The sequence below is a fragment of the Cryptomeria japonica genome, chromosome 10 (genome assembly GCF_030272615.1).
Source record: "Cryptomeria japonica chromosome 10, Sugi_1.0, whole genome shotgun sequence".
NCBI classification, from domain to species: domain Eukaryota; kingdom Viridiplantae; phylum Streptophyta; class Pinopsida; order Cupressales; family Cupressaceae; genus Cryptomeria; species Cryptomeria japonica.
In genome coordinates, this window is record NC_081414.1 from 895,712,633 (window position 1) to 895,733,733 (window position 21,101).

General features: G+C 36.8%; 1 protein-coding gene across 1 annotated transcript in view; it reads left to right on the forward strand.

Annotated features, from left to right (window-relative positions):
- LOC131859352 (uncharacterized) overlaps positions 1-19,974 on the forward strand; it is a 183,854-nt gene extending 163,880 nt beyond the window's left edge. Inside the window, exon 2 of the mRNA XM_059212987.1 lies at positions 19,667-19,974. Coding sequence (XP_059068970.1) covers positions 19,667-19,974 — 308 coding nt within the window. The remainder of the gene's footprint in view (positions 1-19,666) is intronic.
- Positions 19,975-21,101: the final 1,127 nt, after the last annotated feature.

Genomic DNA, 21,101 nt, shown 5'->3' on the forward strand with positions numbered 1-21,101 from the left:
CTGCAAAACAAAACACAGGAAAAATATGCTCAAAAGAGGAGAGCTCAATATTCACCAAAATGTGTAGTGTCATAATGATACAAGGAAAAGAAAAATAACCTCTAATAGGTCAAGAAACCCTAAAAGGGAAAACCTAGGCTTGTACATAATAATTAATAAAAGAATTAATTATTGTGCACCTAATGTTAGCTTAAGTGTAAAAAGATAATAGGGAACTTAAAGAATTAAACAAATACTATTTAATTAATCAAGTAAATACCCAATTACTCTAGCACCCTCCCTTAAACTAGACTTAGGGAGAAGCTAAAGCCTAGAACAGCTACTAAAAGCAGGAAAGATTGGTCTCAGTAACAAGGCCTGATCAGGTACCCAAATACAATGAAATCTCTATGAAACAGAGAAAAGGAGAAAACCCAGTGGGAAAAAAATCCTCTCCAAAAAGAGATAAAAGAACATGTTGAAAGAAGAAGAAGGAAGGAAGGCCTCATAAAGACCCCCCAAGGACAACTTCCTTCACCCCAAGCATAGAGTGCAACTAAAGATAGCGCGGCGATGCAAAAGGTTTTGTGAAGATGTCTACAACCTACTTGATAGTGGGAATGTACTCCAGAATGAGAACACCATCTTGAATCAACTGGCGGATGAAATGCATGTGAAGCTCAATGTGCTTTGTCCACTGATGCTCTACGGGGTTGCGAGAAATATGAATAGCACTCTGATTGTCACACCAAAGAATAGTGGGACTATTAGGAGGAAAACCAAACTCAGTCATCAACTGTCAAAGCCATAAGATCCCCTGACTGGTGAGCATAGCAGCTCGGTACTCAGCCTCTATATATAATAATGCATGAGCAGTCTACTTCTTGCAAGACCATGTGATAGGACCAGAGCCAAGATAGAAAACAAAGCCAGAAGTAGACTTCCAATCAATGACATCACCAGCCCAATTTGAGTCAATGTAGCCAACAATGTGAGGGTCCCCTGATGTATGATGAATGCCATGAGAACTAGAGCCCGGAATGTACCACAAAATACATTTGGCTGCTTGCCAATGACTCTCATGAGGATCATGTTAGGTCCTAGAGATAATTGAGAGGGGGGATGAATCAGTTGTCAAATAAATTCAAACCAAAAACAACTTAACCAACTTAATGATTAATACCAGTAAACCAGTTCAATATGACGGTAGACAGTTTTAACAGTTAATTACTATACCGGTAAGGATTAGTGCATGAAACATAAACACAAAGTTATCCACAACACATAACACCAATATTTGTATGTGGAAACCCTGTAAGGGGAAAAACCATGATGGGAAACCTTACTCACAATCAGATGATACTACTGCAGATAGTAATTGAACATAAATGGGGTCTGCACATGCAAAAAGGCCAACCGCCTAGAGCTCACTGCTCAATCACAAAATGGGAGTCACACTGACTACAGTTGGATGGTTAAATCCAATAAGAATGTACTACACAAAATAGCATCTTCATATGCTAGATTTAGTACTGGTGTAATGCTGATATGCTTTCACAAAAACCCTCCCTCAATCTTCAAATGATGTCTGCATGTATAGCTCTACTTATTCTCGTATATACCTTCACACAATCCTTTTTTCACATTCCACATTTGATCTTACAAATAAGACCTTACATTTATACCATAACCTAAGACCAATTTTAGTAGGTCGACTCTGCAAGATATTACAATAAAAACATTTTACAAACAATATGATATCTGATGCAATAACTGATTGAACATGTCATCTTAATGCATTTACAACAATAATTAATCATCTCCATAGCGTGCCATGTTGATCTGGAAAAGATAAAACTATTGGTGTAACCCTAGACCTATTTGTTGGTAACACCAAATATGCAACTATGAATATACCAATGAACAAAACTCTAAGACAACATGTCCAAATGATGTCTTCGATGTTACCAAGTGTTTTCCATATCATTCCAAGTGTCGGTGATCATTATATCTTGCCGGTGTACCAGATACCGGTAACTCTGCAATAGTTACTTGCTTGCTGGTGAGTGTTGTTGATTTTCCAAAGTGCCAGAGTTGATAAGAGTTTAGTAGGTGTTGACATCAATGACAAAACCATATCAAAATACCAACAATCTCCCCCTTTGGCATTGATGGCAACACAAGATGGAAAAACCATCAAAGTGCCAAAACAAAAATGCCAAGTACCAAAAACCAACAATCTCCAAAAAGATCATAAACAAAAATCAAAATACAGATACAGAGAGTAATAATCTCTCCTAAACAACAATCTCTCCCCCTGGGAGCAACATGTGTTTTCCTTGTGTTTCTCAAATTTTTTCCATACCAATCTCTCCCCCTTTGACATCAAATGCCAAAGTTACAATAAAACCAAGTTCATATACAAAATACCAATCAATTCAATATACCAACTACTCCCCCTGAGAAGTAGCTTCCAATCAAAGACCAGAATAAAATATTTCTCTATTAATTCTGTCGGTTGATGACAATCATCAACTGTCTAAGTCTCTACCGGTGGTGGTATGACTTCAAGTTGATCTATGAGATATTCAAAAGTCTCCTTAGGCAAATGTTTAGTGAAAATTTCTGCAATCTTCTCTTTACTATTCACATAAACCAGTTTTATCTCCTTTGCTTCAACATTTTCCCTTAGAAAATTCAGTTTGATAGAAACATGTTTGGTTTGAGAATGTAATACCAGATTCTTAGATATATCAATTGTTGCAATGTTATCACAATAGATAGTAATAGGTTCCTTGCATTTTACCTTTATGTCTTTTAACATTTGCTTAAGCCATAGTACCTATGTAAAGTTAGTTGTTGCTACAACATATTCTAATTCTGCTGTTGATAAAGATGTACAACTTTGTTTCTTTCTCAACCAAGAAACTAGTCTTTTTCCGAGAAAGAATGCTCTGCCCGTGGTGCTTTTTCTATCATCCACATCTCCTATCGAATTTGCATCTGGGTATGCATATAATTCAAAGTTTTTATCTCTAGGATACCATAATCCAAGATTTATAGTGCCTTGTAAGTACCAGAAAATCCTTTTTACTGTTGATTCATGATTTTCTCTAGGATTACTTTGAAATCTTGAAACAATACATATTGCATTCATAATATTAGGTCTGGTTTGTGTCAAATACAGTAAACCTCCTATCGTAGATTTGTATCTAGTTGGATTAACAGGTGTAGATTCATCCCTTTGTGATAATTTGTCATTTGTTGTCATAGGTGTGCTTACTGGTTTAGAGTTCTCCATCCCAAATTTCTTTAGTAACTCTTTTAATTATTTGGATTGATTCAAGAATATACCTTTATCAGTCTATGAAATCTACAATCCTAAAAAGAATTTTATTTCTCCAATCATAGACATTTCAAATTCTTGCTGCATTTTAATAGAAAAATCCTTACATAATCCATCTTCTCCTCCAAAGATTATATCATCAACAAATACTTCTATAATCAAGATGTCATGATTAGTTACTTTATAATATAAATTGTTGTATGCATTTCCTTTAGTAAAACCAATCTTTAAAAGATACTTATCCAATCTTGCATACCAAGCTCTTGGAGATTGTTTTAGTCCATACAGAGCTTTCTTAACTTGCAAACCATATCATTGTCATCCGTCAAAAAAAATCCATTAGGTTGTTCAATGTATACTTCCTCTTCAAGATCTCCATTCAAAAATGCACATTTAATATCCATTTGATAAACTTTGTAGTTCTTGTGTGCTGCAAAAGCCAAAAATAATCTAACTGCCTCAATTCTAGCTACCAGTGTAAAGGTTTCATTGTAATCAATTACTTCCTTCTGAGAATATCCCTTACACACTAGTCTTGCTTTATTTCTGACAACCTTACCATTTTCATTAAGTTTGTTTCTAAATACCCATTTGGTTCCAATTACATTTTTATCTTTAGGCCGAGGAACTAATGTCCAAGTGTTGTTTTTCTCAATTTGTTCTAATTCTTCTTCCATAGCTTTAATCCAAAATTTATCTTCACATGTCTCATTAATAGATGATGGTTCAATTTGAGAAATAATACATACCTCTTCATTTTCCAATCTTCCTCTTGTCATAACTCCTTTAAACTTGTTTCTAATTATCTAATCTTCAAAATGATTCGGTCTTACATACCAAGGTGTCTTGGTTTGTTGTTGTTCCTCAATTACTGTGGAATCCTCAAATGATACCAGGGTAACTGGATCTTTATTCTGTACCGGTGGATTCAGAGTAGGTTCATTTGTCAAAAATTTTGTTGCTGGTTCAGAGTCTATATACCTTGAAGTTCCTCTGAATTGTTCATCAATCTTTACATTTGTACTTTCAATAATTTTATGTAATCTTTCGTTAAAACATCTATATGCCTTGCTCTTAGATGAATAACCAAGAAATATTCCTTAATCATTTCTAGGATCAAATTTGCCAATATACTCATCTCTTTTGATATAACATTTACTTCCAAAAATTCTGAAATACTTAAAAGTAGGAGTATTACCAAACCATAGTTCATGAGGGGTCTTACCGATTTCACCTTTGATGTGAACTTTGTTAAATGTTTAGACCACTGTAATGATTGCTTCTCTCCAATATACATGTGATAGGTTTTCTTCTGATAACATACTTCTTGTTGCATCCAAGATAGTTTTGTTTTCCTTTCAACAACTCCATTCTGCTATGGTGTCTGAGGTGCCGATACCTGTCTTCTGATTCCATTCACTTCATAGAATGTATTAAATTCCTTAGATGTAGATTCGCCTCCTTGATTTGATCTTAAACATTTGATTTTCTTACCGGTTTCATTTTCTACCATTGCTTTGAACAGTTTGAACTTTCCAAGTGCTTATGATTTTTCTCTAAGAAAAGTAACCCAACACATTCTAGAATAGTCATCAATAATTAGCATGAAATATCTATCACCTTGTAATCTTTTAGCTCTAGCTGGACCACATAAATTAGTGTGAATCAAATCAAGAGCATTATTTGATTTTTCTGGAATACTTTTGAAACTAGCTCTAACTTGTTTACCAAATTGACATTCCTTACATACTATATTATGAGGTTTGACAATTTTAGGTAAATCTCTAACTACCTTAGTAGTATTGATCTTTACCATGCAATCAAAGTTTACATGACAGAGTCTCTTATGCCATAACCAACTTTCATCTATATATGCAATTAAGCATGTATTTTCATTGTTATTCAAATGAAAGATATTACCTCTAGTCTGATTACTGGTTGCAATTTTCAAACCTGTTCTATTCATGATTTTATATTTTCCATTTTTAAATTGTAACTAAAATCCTTTCTCAACTAATTGACCAACACTCAAAAGATTATGCTTTAATCCTTCAACATAGTAGACATTGTCAGTGTTATGCTTACCGTCAAGAGATATTGTACCCTTACCTTTGATTGAACAAGCTTTGTCATCTCCAAATCTCACTAAGCCTCCATTGTATTCTTGAAAGTTCAAGAATTTACCTTTGTCTCCTATCACATGATTTGAGCATCCTGAATCAATGATTCATTCATCTTTTACTTCAACTTTAGCTGCTAGGGCCTGTACTATCGATTGAGCAGTAGGTGCCGGTTGATCTTCTATTATAGCAACAAAAACCCATCCATTGTCTGTTGGATCCTCATCAGAAACATCAGTCACACCTTCATCAGCAATGTAACAAGATTTGTCTGTTAGGCCCAATATGGAAAGCTAATGTACTAAGAGGGGAGGGGTGAATCAGTACTCCAAAACTTTTCTTCAATAATAACTTTACTGTTATGCATAAACTAAATAGTGCAGTTACATAATATAAAGCTAAAACAAATAGATAACAATCATAAATGATTCACTCCATAACACATATATTTTGGTTACATAGAAACTCTTGGTTAGAGAGAAAAATTGCAGTGGGGATGGCACCCACAACTTCACTACTGCAATAATAAAGAGTGCTCGATTAGAGCTACATGTTTAGCTATTTCTGATAGCTTACCCTATTAGGAATAACAAGATCTCTTAGATCTACCTTGCTAAAGGATTTTACAACACTTAAACTAAATGTTGTACCTGGTTAGAGGCTTTACAATTTATAGACTTGTTTAGAGTCTTTTACCCTGTTAAAGGTTTCTCTTACAACTTCAAAATATTACAATAAATCATTACAAATATCTACAACTTTATATCTGGAATGTTAATGTAGATTCTATGTGCTCAGAATAGATTACCTTGCTTATAGCATACCTCGATAACCCATATAGTAACTCCGTAAACCCTTCTATTTACTATGTTCTTCGACCGTTCTCTGAAATCCTTCTCGGTGATCTCTGTGTCTTTGTAACAGTCTTCTTACACTCATGCACACACACCTTTTTAATTATTAACTCATGCTATATAAATAGATCTCTTATGTCAGTGATCCATTCATTGCTTCGATCTTACAAACATGATTTATTGAATGAATAACCATGCAAAATATTTCATTGGTTAGATGACCTCAAAATCATACACAATCTTTAAGTGCAATTTCCAATGTGATAATGGTTAGATGTGCCTCAATCTTGTAACACATTTTCATATGTACGTCCAGGTTCAATGAATATGGTAACACGTTTCACTTGGTGTGTCATCTTTGTTGCTTGGTAGACTTGAAATGATACTCAGTAGACAGCTTGGTGTATACTACGTTCTAAGACTACTTTCTTCAATAACCGACTAAACTGTGCATACTGACTGAATATCTCGGTAGTAGTAACCGACTAGAGTATATAGAATAACTTTGACATAAAACTAATGGCAACTTGATAAGTAGTAACAAACTCCCCTTTTGACATTAGTTGAAATGTTTGACAAAAACTACTTTCAAAGTTATAACTTAATAATCTATATACTTGCAAAAATTGACTATACTAACAGTATATACAATAGTCAATAAAATAATATATCCAGATATACTCCCCTTATCGATATACTTGTAAAAAACTCTAATTTTGCATGCTCGATGATTAATATTTTTTGTGTTGCTCTTGATCTTTGCTTACTATCCTGTTCACTGCTCTTGGATACTCTGCTTGCTTTGGTCGGTATACTCCCCCTGTATACTATACTCCTTTTGTTTGATACTTTGAATACTACACTCCCCCAATATTGTATCACTCCCCTAATACTATATCATATTACTCCCCCTTTTTGACAAACATCAAAACTTAATTACCATTCGGGGGTGGTAACTGGTCAAAAATGGATTTGTACTTGGTCTGTGCTTCGGTGAGAGCGACAGAGAGTGCATTCTTAACACTATCCATTAAAGAATTGTGTGCTTGTATATTAGCCAATAATGATATTAAGTCATCTAATGTGCTTCCCTCTTGTGTAGTAGATAGGTGAGTGGCTCGGTTAATGTATTCTTGGATGGAGGAAAGATGAGGAAGGAATAATGTCTAAAGTGTCATTATATCCATCCGGATCTTGTGTTCTTCATTTCTTAGGTCCATTTGTTGAGCCATAAGTTGTTGTAACCTTGTATAGAAATTCTGAACTAAATTGGGCTCAGAGGTCAACTTATTTGAGAGATCGGTGATCTCTTTCTCAATTACCTCTGTTTTATTTTTAATGTCTTTAATGAATAAAGAAAATGTGCAGAGTTTATGAAATAAATAATGAATGTGCTTGAGTTGAGGAGTCAACTCAGTAATAAATTTGACAAGTTTAACTTTTCCAATAGCGATAGATTTTTGTACCTCTTCTATCATTTTTGCAGTGAGCTCTTTGTCTTTTAGCTTGCCCAAATACTCTGATGCATCTACTCCAGATGTCTCTATCTTTGTTAGGAGTTCATCTAGTTGAATGTGGATGGCTGCATCAGTTGATACTGTAGCTTCAGGTAGCATATCTATTAGGAGTGCTTTCACCTTCTGAAGTAGTTTATTTTTCTTTTAAATGGCCATTTGTTTTTCCTATTCGGCCTTTGCTTTGCATAGTTCACTGAAATCAATGAGTGCTTGCCCCTTTAATTTTGATATATCAACATTGGGCAACACTATCGGTTTTGACAAATCAACTTTAAAACTATGCTTTTTCATCTTCTTTTCTTTACCTTTCACCGATTGAACTAGGACAATGGCTTGTGAGGCTGGTTGACTCTCGATAGGTTGCATGATAGAGGCAACATTTTGGTTGGTTGCTTTAGCCTCTAAAGTGTCCTTTGGTGTCTTGGTGCATGTTGTCTTAGTACTTGGTGTCTCAGTTGCAACATTTGCAATGCTAGAAGGTGCTTGAGAGGGTTGTTCCCCGGTTGCTTGAGAAGTACCTTCTCCTATTGTAGACTTGTGACCTTCAGTGCCTTGATCCGTATCCTGAGGGGTTTTGGTTGAGATAGGTTGATTGACCGGTGGATAAGGCTAAACTTGTTCCAAAATTGATTCACTAGATACAAGTTTTGCATATGCATTGCCTTATATCATTTCCTATTTTGGTGCCTCTGTATCTATGATATCTTCATCTATTTGAATGGTGTTAGCAGGGTCTTGCTTGGTGACATCTACTATTTCAACTGTAGCTTGCTCACCAGCATCCTTGATTTTAAAGATTTCTTGCCATTTTTCTTTTGTCTCATTTTCCACTTCAATATACAACCCATTCATCAGTTTTAAGGCTCTTTGTTTGACAAGAAACTTTGAGTTGTAGGTTGTCAGATGTTCTTTTATTTCAGCTACTGACATGTCAGAAAAAAGATGAACCAGACTTCTTTATCTGATCTATTTCTCCAAGTCCATTGCATACTTCCACCTATTATAAATATGCAAATAAAGTTCATTTGGAAGTGACTTAGCTAGTTCCAATGGAGCTAACCAGAATTTTAGAAGTGTGTAGATGATAGCTTCTTCAATTTGTCTCTTCTCATCATTATTTCTGGTTTCATATTTAACATATCTAAATGATCCAAATCCTCCATATTCTTTCAGATTAGCACATAATTTTTCAACACTATGTACATTTACCTTCTTGCTTTTGACAATCTGAAATTTGCTTGCATCCTCTGATTCGGTATCACTAGACTCTTTTGCCAAAATGAGTCTCTGAGTAGATTTCTTGTAGGTCTTTGTTACCTTGGGAACAATAACACTCTTTGTTTTCTTACTCGGTGAAGCCGCTGATGCTCTAGTGTTAGGTTGCTTTGGAGGTGGAGTTAGTGAGGCATTTGATGTGTCCTGTTTCTTTCTCTTCAACACTTTTCCCTTAGGCAATTCAGTGCTCAATGTTATAGTTGCCTCTTGGGCTTTAGATTCCTCTTCAGTAATGGTAGTGGTGCCTTTGACAGGTGTAGAGGAAGAGTCTTCTCTGAATTTCTCCGATAATGCCTTTATCATTTTTGTTGCCTTTCTTGTAGCTTTGGGTACTACAATGCTCATTTTTTCTTTTTCCTTTACTTCCTCATAGGTTACATACCTCAACTTGGTAGCATGTCTTGGCAATGTAAGAAATGCATCAATTTGCTATTATGTGATGTCAAAGTCAATCTCGTAACCCATCAATGACAAAGATTGAGTTCTTGGTTCCACAACATTCACATAACAGTAATCAGTGTCAACTTCAAAACATATGTCATTTTTGTATTTCTCCACTAGCTGGGGTGGAATCCTATACATGTTATGCATTTTCTCTTGAAATTTACTGAAGTAATCATCCATAATATCATTGAAATTATCACCTAACTTCTTAATGAAGTCATTGATCTGATGGGTGATTGGTCGGTGTAGTTCCCAAACAACTTTACCGACTGATGGAAAGAATTTTTTAAAATAGAAAAACATGCATACAAGTAATGATCCAAACTTTAGTGTATTAGCCGAGTTGTTCTTCTTCGGCTTCCTGATGGTGTTCAGATTCTCAAATAGGTTCTTCAACAATACCTCACATAGATCAATTTTCATTCCCTTTTTCACAATTTTGTATGCTAGGTCTACTGCTGCACATGCTACACTGTTTTCCCTTGCTGATTGGGAGAAACAATAACCTATTACTCTTGGAAAATTTTAGTTCTTCATCTATGAAATTGTTCAATTTTAATCCTCTACAATTTGATTCCACTCCGGTTAAACTGATCAATTCCTTCTGTGATATCATCTTTTGAGCTCAGGCATGATCATAAATGGGGTAACCGGTAATCAGATAAATGATTTCCTTGGTAGTCTTAAATGGTTTCTCTTCTAGCCACATGAAATCATCGTGAACTCTGCTCAGAACAAACTTGACCCACTGGGGTTTGAACACATGGGGATAGGTTAGGGCTTCAGTTAATCCCTTAATCTTGATGTGCTCATACTTGCTATTTAATTTACCATCTATGCATAATTCATCATAGGTGTTTTTAATTTCAACATGACCAAGTTCTTCAACACGACATTTGGTGAAGAATCTCACATCCTCGACTAATAACACTCTATCCGGGATGACTGAAAAAGAGGTTTTGTCATCCGGTTCAGAAGCAACTTTGGGAGTCAAAGAATATTCTAGTGAGGGCTTTTCTACATTCTTGACAACAATGGGATCTTGGTTCTTAGGCGCCATTTTAGATTTCAAATAAAAGCTAACAAAGAATCCTTAGGGTTTCAGGATTTCAAATGATTGACATTCCACACTTAGCAAATAATGGCAACTAGATATGATTGGTAAATCAGCTTAGTAATGCGTTGAGATTGATGTAAATACCTTGAATTTTTCTTTGTAGGAGGTTTGATCGCCTTTGAATTGCTCTACTCTACTTTCACAAAAACTTGGTGAGTGAAAAATGACCACGTAAATGCTTTAAGTACACAATATACCTTATCGGGCTCCGTGCAGGTTAGGTCAAAAACATTAAATGCACTCGGTTCCACTAAACCTTCTTTCCCTTTTTTTTTTGCTTTAACCGAGTAACCAAACTTCCTTCATTTACCGACTTGACAAGCTTCCTGTATTCACTGACTTGGCAGGTTTCCTGTATAATGCTTCAAAAAGACTTGATAGAATTTCAAACTTACTACTACATCTTAGCTATGCAAATTTGGAACTAAGTGCATAATAAGGTAGGAACTATTAAGATTTAACCTTGAGAGAATGCAGTCCCTTCATACCTTTATCGATTAATTTGGAATAGGTGCACCTAACTCGGTAGGTAAGGTGCTTTCTTCATTTGACACAATTTCCTTCTTTTTACAAATCATCCGTAATTTGCCTTTTATTTCTTCAGTGTCTTCTCTAGGTTGATCTCTGCAATCTCAAGCCAAGTGTCCAACTTTGTGACAATGAAAACATGTCATACCAGGATTTCTCCATGATCTTTAGTTGTTCATCCCAAACCTTATAAAGCAGTTGGCACTTATATGTCCATATCTTCCACAATGTTCACACCATATCCTTGTATTGTAATCCCATGGTACTACAACATATTGTTGGTTAAGATCTCTATGAGTTCGGTAGCTTCCAGTGTTTTCTCGATGTGCATACCACATATGATTCTTTTGCTTAAACCAACACTTCTCGGTATTATGTCCATATCTATTGCAATTTTTAAAAAACCCTTTGAATTTTGCATTCTTATAATTGTTAACAAACTTTGTCCTACATTGATTAGATGTGTGACCATATTTATTGCAATTGTAACAATAACCATTTGACTTAGTGACATTCGGTTGCTTACCTTTTCTGATTTGGTACATGTTGGTAGTGTGACATTGATTTCCATAGTAGTTGCAAATAGGCTTCTTTCTTTTGATGTTATTCTTGATTCCAGCTTGCTTTGATGATTCTCCTCTCTTCGTAGTATGAATTCCCTTCTCAGTAGAGTCTTTTCTTTTGTAACTAAGTCATGCATCCTTATTGGGTCTTCTTGTATTAAGTTGCTCATCCAACATCTTTGATGTTTCATAACTCTTCTTCAGTATTTATTTGGATTTCTTCTCTGATTCAAGTTCATCGGTCAACCTTGATACTTCAAGTTTCAATGCTTGATTCTCATCATTTTTCAGAATTGCTTCATGATGTGCATAACCTAGTTGATCTAACAGATTTTGCTGAATTCTAGTCAACCTTGTGATTTCATCATTTTTATCAGATACTAAGACTTCAAGTTGTTGTTTCTCTCTTTGCAGATCTCTTTATCCTCGGCTGTCCTTAATGCATCAAGATTTTCAGTCATCTATGTGCTAAAATGTTCATGTTCTCTTTTCATTACTTTTAGTTGATCAGCTAGTGTTTTGTTCTTTTCTTTCAATACTCTAATCAATTCTTCAGTCTCTTCGAACATACTATTCTCAGATGATGTCTCAATTTGTTCCACTAACTCTTGAGAGTCCTGCAAATCATCAGATAATCTTCTTCTTACTTTCAGAGATTTTTGCATTTGTCTTTGCATGTCTGCAATCACTTGATTAGCATGATCCACCTCTTCTTGCAGATATACAATCCTCCGAGATTGTTTATAGCCTTCCATTGATAAGATCTTTCTCTTTAGGTAGTTAAACCCTTTTCCAAGATTGAAGCTCTGATACCAATTGTTAGGCCCAATATGGAAAGCTAATATACTAAGAGGGGAGAGGTGAATTAGTACTCCAAAACTTTTCTTCAATAATAACTTTACTGTTATGCATAAACTAAATAGTGCAGTTACATAATATAAAGCTAAAACAAATAGATAACAATCATACATGATTCACTCCATAACACATATATTTTGGTTACGCAGAAACTCTTGGTTAGAGAGAAAAACTGTGGTGGGGATGGCACCCACAACTTCACTACTGCAATAATAAAGAGTGCTCGATTAGAGCTACATGTTTAGCTATTTCTGATAGCTTACCCCATTAGGAATAACAAGATATATTAGATCTACCTTGCTAAAGGATTTTACAACACTTAAACTAAATGTTGTACCTAGTTAGAGGCTTTACAATTTATAGACTTGTTTAGAGTCTTTTACCCTGTTAAAGGTTTCTCTTACAACTTCAAAATATTACAATAAATCATTACAAATATCTGCAACTTTACATCTGGAATGTTATAGCAGATTCTATATGCTCAGAATAGATTACCTTGCTTATAGCATACCTCGATAACCCATATAGTAACTCGGTAAACCCTTCTATTTACTCTGTTCTTTGACTGTTCTCTGAAATCCTTCTTGGTGACCTTTGTGTCTCTGTAATAGTCTTCTTACACTCATGCACACACACCTTTTTAATTCTTAACTCATGTTGTATAAATAGATCTCTTATGTCAGTGATCCATTCATTGCTTTGATCTTACAAACATGATTTATCGAATGAATAACCATGCAAAATATTTCATTGGTTAGATGACCTAAAAATCATACACAATCTTTAAGTGCAATTTCCAATGTGATAATGGTTAGATGCTCCTCGATCTTGTAACACATTTTCATATGTATGTCCAGGTTCAATGAATCTGGTAACACGTTTCACTCGGTGTATAACAATTCTGTGTGTCATCTTTGTTGCTCGGTAGACATGAAATGATACTTAGTAGACAGCTCGGTGTATACTACGTTTTGAGACTACTTTCTTCAATAACTGACTAGACTATGCATACCGATTGAATATCTCGGTAGTAGTAACTGACTAGAGTATATAGAATAACTTTGACATAAAACTAATGGCAACTTGATAAGTAGTAACATTGTCTTTATTCTTCTTAAATTTGTATCTTTGATATTCAAGGTTAGGCTTGTATGTTCTTATAGCTTCTTCTCTTAGTCTATCATGTCTATCAGGGCATCTTGAAGCCATATGACCAATCTTATTGCAGTTAAAACATTTAAAGGGTGCTTTACCTTCATACTTACTTCCAACTAGACCTTTAGGCATTTTCCTTACAAATAGTGCTTCAAGTTCTTCAAGTTCTTCATTTTCTTTCCTACTTTCTTCCAGTTCTCTTGCATAAAAGGCTTTCCAATCAGATTTGTCAAATGATGGAGCAGATGATGATGCTTTAAAGGCCAAATCTATCTTTATAGTAGCAATAGGACCAAATTCTTCAATTTCAAAAGTTGAAAGTTTCTCAATCAATGTATCCCTAGTAACTGATGTATTAGGCATTATTCTTAACTCATTTATAGCAGTAACTTTCATTTTATATGTCGGTGGAAATCCTCTTAAAACTTTTGAAACAATTTCATCCTCACTTAAGGTTCCTCCACAACATTTAATACCCAAAACAATTTCATTTACTCTTTCCATAAAAGTAGAAATCCTTTCATCTTCTTCCATTTTTAGATGTTCATACCTAACTTGGAAGCTTTCAAGTTTTGCAATTTTGACTGTGGAATCTCCTTCATTCAATGTTTCCAAATGATCCCAAATAGCTTTAGCAGTAGACCTATCTGATAGTCCCATGATTTGTTGATCAGATAATGCTCTCAAAAGTGCTTCTCTTGCTTTGTAATCATTTTCCTCATCTTTTGTCAAGTTAGCTGGACTAGGCTGACCTTGTATAGCAGTAGTATAACCATTCTTTGTAACTTCCTAGATGTCTTTTCCAATGCAATTTAGATGTGTCTCCATTATGATCTTCCATATCCCATAGTTGGTTCCATCAAGTTTAGGATTTTCCTTCTTAAAATAATTAGTAGACATTGGATCTCCTCAAGATATTAAACTTCTACAAAAGAGGACTATGCTCTGATACCAATTGTTAGGTCCTAGAGACAACTGATAGGAGGGGGTGAATCAGTTGTCAAATAAATTCAAACCAAAAACAACTTAACCAACTTAATGCTTAATACCAGTAAACTAGTTCAATATGCTAGTAGACAGTTTTAACAGTTAATTACTATACCGGTAAGGATTAGTGCATGAAACATAAACACAAAGTCATCCACAACACATAACACCAATATTTGTACGTGGAAACCCTGTAAGGGGAAAAACCTTGGTGGGAAACCTTACCCACAATCAGATGACACTACTGCAGATAGTAAGTGTACATAAATGGGGTTTGCACATGCAGAAAGGCCAACCGCCTAGATCTTACTGATCAATCACAAAATGGGAGTCACACTGACTACAATAGGATGGTTAAATCCAATAAGAATGTACTGTACAAAATAGCATCTTCATATGTTGGATTCAGTACTAGTGTAATGTTGATATGCTTTCACAAAAACCCTCTTTCAATCTTCAAATGATGTCTGCGTGTATAGCTCTGCTTATTCTCACATATACCTTCACACAATCCTTTTTTCGCATTCCACATTTGATCTTACAAATAAGACCTTACATTTATACCATAACCTAAGACCAATTTTAGTAGGTCGGCTCTACAAGATATTACAATAAAAATATTTTACAAACAATATAATATCCGATGCAATAACCGATTGAACATGTTGGCTTAATGTATTTACAACAATAATTAATCATCTCCATAGTGTGCCATGTTGATCTGGAAAAGCTAAACCTGTTGGTGTAACCCTGGACCTATTTGCTGGTAACAACAAATATGCAACTATGAATATACCAATGAACAAAACTCTAGGACAAGATGTCCAAACGATGTCTCTTGACATTACCAAGTGTTTTCCATATCATTCCAAGTGTCGATGATCATTATATCTTGCCGATGTACCAGATATCAGTAACTCTGCAATAGTTACTTGCTTGCCAGTGAATGTTGTTGATTCTCCAAAGTGCCAGAGTTGATAAGAGTTTAGTAGGTGTTGACATCAATGACAAAACCATACCAAAATACCAACAGATCATGGGAGAATCAAGAGACAAGGCCAACTGCAAAGGAAACATCAGGACGGGTGTGAGTTAGGTACAACAAACTGCCAACCAACTGCCTGTAAAGTGTAGAATCTACTGAAGGAGTGGGGCAAGTAGTGGTCAAAAAAAACCCTGACTAAAAGGGAGTGGGAGAAGGCTTGCAATCAAGCATGTCAAGAGCATACTTCTGCTGGTAAATGTAGATCCCATCAGGAGACTGAATCACCGGAAGACCAAGGAAATAGTGCAGAAGACCAAGATTTGTCATCTCAAACTGATCCATCAAGGCTCGCGGAGTATGCTGAATCATAGAGGATGAGTTGTCGGTGATGAGGAGATCATCAACATATAGCACAAGAATAAGGATCTCACCCTCAAGAAGTTGAATGTACACTGTGTGATCAGAATGACTACGGGTGAACCCAGTGGAGAGCAAGAAAGAGTCCATCTTCTCATACCAAGCCCGAGGGGCTTGTTTGAGACCATACAATGAATGTTGAAGTCTGCAAACCAAAGAATTGTCTTACACAAATCCCCAAGGCTACTCCATGTAGATTTCCTCCTATAGACCCCCATGCAAGAAGGCACTCTTCACATCCATCTGAAAAACAAGCCAACCCTAAGAAGCTGCAAGAGATAGTACAAAGCAAATGGAGTTCATCTTGGCGACGGGGGAAAAGGTCTCAAAGTAATCAATACCCTCAATTTGTGAGAAACCCTTCTCAACAAGATGTGCTTTGTACTTATCAATAGAACCATCAACAGCATACTTGGTCCAATACAACCAACGACACCTAACCATCTTTCTGCCCTTGGGAAGGGGACAAAGATCCCAAGTATGATTCCTCATCAAAGAAGAATACTCCTCCTCCATAGCACAATCCCACTCAGGAAGACTAGTAGCCTCTAAAAACTTCTGAGGATTATTTGAAATAGCATGACTTAAAGACTAGAACCCACAGTATGAGAATGGGTCCGACGAGTATCTAAAGGATCATCGGCTAGAGGACCTGTCGCCTCAATAGTAAAGTGAGCCCACTTGGGCATCTGAGGTGGAGTAGGTGGTGGGGATGGGGGATCATCAACACCATCATTAGAATCATCCTCAAAAAGATCCTGAAGAGATGCAGTGGAAGGAGTAGGTAGAGGAGTAGACACTAGAGTCAGGGTATCCACTGTGGGAAGGTGCTCATCAAACTGAGCATCCCATTGAAATAGGACCTCTTTGGAATCAGGATCAAACAACTTGTATGCCTTAACATCCTCACAGTAGCCAACAAAAATGAGTGTTCAGCTTTTCCGCTCCATGGCTTTCCTCTGAGCATCAGGAATAAAATCCCATGCCTCACTACCAAACAATCAGAAAAAGGAAACATCAAGCTTGTTATGAGACCAAGCCTCCTCAGGATTCATATGTTGAATAGCCTTGTGAGGCATCTGATTCTGAATATAGTTGGCATGATTGACTACCTCAGCCGAAAAAGACAAATCCATGGACCTAGACTGAATCATACAATTTGCCAGCTCCCGTAAGGTTTTGTTCTTGCGCTCAATGACAACATCCTGTTGAGGGGTGTAGGGAACAATAAACTGATGTTGCAAACCATGCTCAGTGCAAAAATCTTTGAAAGCCTGATTCACATACTCCCCCGCCCCCCCCCCCCCATTATCTGTACGTATCCACCGAATATAACAACCTGACTGCTTCTCAATAAATGTCTTGAACATTCTAAATGAATCAAAGACATCAGACTTGTACTTAAGAAAGTACACCCATGTGCATCTGGAGAAGTCATCAATAAAAGTGAGCACATAGTTGGCCCCAGAAAAAGAAGGAGTGAGAAATGACATGAGATCACTGTGAATCAACTCCAAGGGTGTCAAAGCACGAGGGGTTCTTCCCTTTGGAAAGGGATCTTTGTGATCCTTGCCAAGCACATAACCATGACAAACACCATTAGTGTAGGAAATCTGTGGGAGCCTAGTAACAAGTGCCTGTGTACTCATCTGGTGAAGATTCTATAATTGACATGGCCCAAGCACTCATGCCAAATCTTACTCATTGAATCTATATGTGCTATAAGAGATGAACCAACACCCACAGAGGGCTCAAATCTATCAAATTTGTACAGATGAGATGCAGTATCCACACTCCCAGTAGTCACAACCAAATCAAAGTCATGGAGGTCTCGAATAACCACTTCATGTGGTGAGAACTCAACTGTCTTACCAGAGCCAAAGTGGCAAATCTAATAAATGGATAGGAGGTTCTTCGAGATGTCAGAACCTAAACCCAAGACTGAAAGCTAAACTGAGTCACCCACTACAATCTGTGAATTACCACAAGAGGCAAGAGAAGTAACCAACTACTGAGTGTGAGTCATATGGTGAGAAGCATCAGAATCAAGTATCCTTGTGGACCCATAGGTCGAAGCTCTAGCAGTGAGAGCATGACCTTTCCCTATGGAAGGAGAAGATGCCTGAGGTGAGGAGATGTGATTTTGTTGCATGGCTTCCTCTAAAGCCTCTAAACATTTCCAATAATGGGAAACAGGATGTCCTTCCTTGCCACAAAAACTGCAAGTATCTCCTGATTTCTTCTTAGTCTTGGAGGAAGACTCACTAGACTGTGAAGATTTCCCATGCTTGGGAGGAAATGGTGGTTTAGATTCAGACTTGTGACTAGGTTTGGAGGGATTCTCACTACCTGTAGAAGGCTTCTCCAGCTTCGGTTTCTGGTTTTGTTTCTCCTTAGAGGACTGAGCAACCAATGCTTTGTTCTTGGATCCTGAAAGCATATCCAGCTAAGAAAGATGAGACTACTCACAAGACAAATGCTCGCAAAAGACATCAAAGGTAGGCATGGTGAAAAGAGCACCCAAGCCATCCATGGTGTAGTAGAAAGCAGAGGCAAAAAATTGAAAATGACCCCGAAGCTTTGAAAGAATCAAATGAATGCACTCTGTGTCTATCTTGATCTTGCCACATCCCTGAAGAATAGATCGAGTAGTCTTGAACTTGTTCAATAAATCCTTAATGGTGGGAAAGGAATCAGGTGACAAAGAGACCAACTCTGCCTCAATCTGCAATGCCTAAATCTCATTGACCCTCCCGAAGATAGACTCAAACTTCAACCACATAGCCTGAGGAGTGAGCAACTCATCAAGGTGAAATAGAAGACTGTCAGAGACATGCAAGGAGAGAAAACCCATAGCCTCATCCATCTTGTTCCTATGTTGAAGAAGCTCATAAGGATGCTACAATACTAGTTGAACCTCATCCAAACAAGACCACAACCCGCGTGCCCCGAGGAGCCTTGTGATCCGGGGCTTCCAAGTGTGATAGTTGTGTGAAGTCAACAACTCAACTGAAGGATCAACCATGAGAAGAAAACTCTGTACCTGCACCTGCTTGTTTTTTTTTTTAATTATGTGATCTTCCAGACTAGATAGAAGATGTAGAAGGGTTTGTTCATTTGGAGAGTTTTGGTGTTTGTGATTTCTGATATAAATGACAGAAAGAAAGAAAAAACACCCCCCCACAATAGATAAACCCAAACCCTAGTACATACTAATGAGAAGGAAGTAGTGCATAAGCAAAAAAAAATTCAAACTGATATCTCATGTACCTGATGAAAATTCTAGGAAAAAATATCACAAATCTAAATAGAGCATGCTGAGAGCTTTCCAACGCCTATTCATTTTTGAAAAACGGAGTCCGTTTGCCTATTCTACAACCTTGGAAGTGCAGAAAAGCAGCTCAACTTTGACTAAAAAAAGTACAGTCAAATAGAAGATGTGAGAAAAAAATCCAACTCCACAACGTCCAGCTTGGAACCAAATTTTTGACACCTATTTGTTTGCCAAAATCTGACTCCAGATGTGCAAGATAGACCCAAAAAACCAACCCCCTCTCAAAAAGAGCTAGAGAGTGGAGAAGGCAGGAGGTGGTCGGAGGGTGGCAGTGGTGGTGGTAGGCTAGGCGGCGGTGGTGAAATTGAGCCAGGTAGAGTTGGCAGAGGTTATTGGTGGTGGTGGCCACAATTGGCAAGTGGTGTTGGAGGGCCGGCGAGGCGGTGGCCGGTGTTGGCAGGTGGTGCTGGAGGGCCGGCGAGGGCCAAAGTGGTCAGTGGGGGGCCGCTGGCGGTAGCCGGCGGCGGGACCGGAGGGGCCAGTGGGGGGCCATAGAGGGCTACCAGTAGGGAATCCGAAGGGGCTGGTGGGGTCGGATTGACAGGTCTGATAGGCCGTAGGGCAGCCGGATTGTCAGGTCCAGTACTGCGAAAAAACTAACCCCGAAAAAAAAATCAAAATATTTTTTTTTTTTTAAACTTTCCTTTTGATGTTTTTCGCCTCTTTTGACCTTTTGATTTTTTAAAAAAAAATTTGTGATTTAAAAAAAAAAAAACCAAAAATCTGGCTTGCATGTCGTAAAGAGGCAAAAACAATTTCTCGATTTACGTGTCAAAGTCATACGACCTGGTTTTGGAGAAAAAAATCACCCAGATGCTTAGGAGTCAAAAATAGAAAAAAATTATATGACTATAGGGGTTTTTGGGCCTTCTAAGCACGATGGTGAGGTCTGTTTAGGCCCAAAGTGCTCAGAAAAAAATCCTAACCCTAAGCACACAAAAACAATTGCCTGAAACCCCAAATATGCTTCCACTACAAAAATTCTCAAAAATAGGAACAGATGGTTGCAGATCTGAGCTCTGATACCATGTTGGAGTTGAGAAACACAACACCACCAGAGCCTAAAGATCTTCTGCAAGCTAAAACAATCTGTTATTGCTTTCATTTTTTCTCCTTGTGATAGATTGTTTTAGCTTGCAGAAGATATTTAGGCTCCTGTGGTGTTGTGTTTCTCAACTCCAACATATAACATACTCTTAAATTATGTTCCTGTTTGATTTCCCAACTAACATTCTTTACATATTGGATTAGAAGGCTTCACAATCTTAGGCAAATCTCTAATAGATTGAGTAGAACTTATCTTTATCATGCAATTAAATTTAACATGACACATCCTCCTATGCCACAACCAACTTTCATCTATTTGAGCAATCAAACAACTTTTCTAACCGACATTCAAGTGAAAGATATTGCCTTTCATTTTGATCCCTATTGCAATCTCTATACCGAAGGCATTCATAATCTTGCATTTACCATTCTTGAATTACAAATCATATCCCTTGTCAACCATCTGCCCAACACTCAAAATATTATGCTTTAAAACTTCAACATACAAGATATCATTAGTATTATTCTTACCATCAAAACATATAGAACCTCTACCATTAATCACAAAAGCTTTA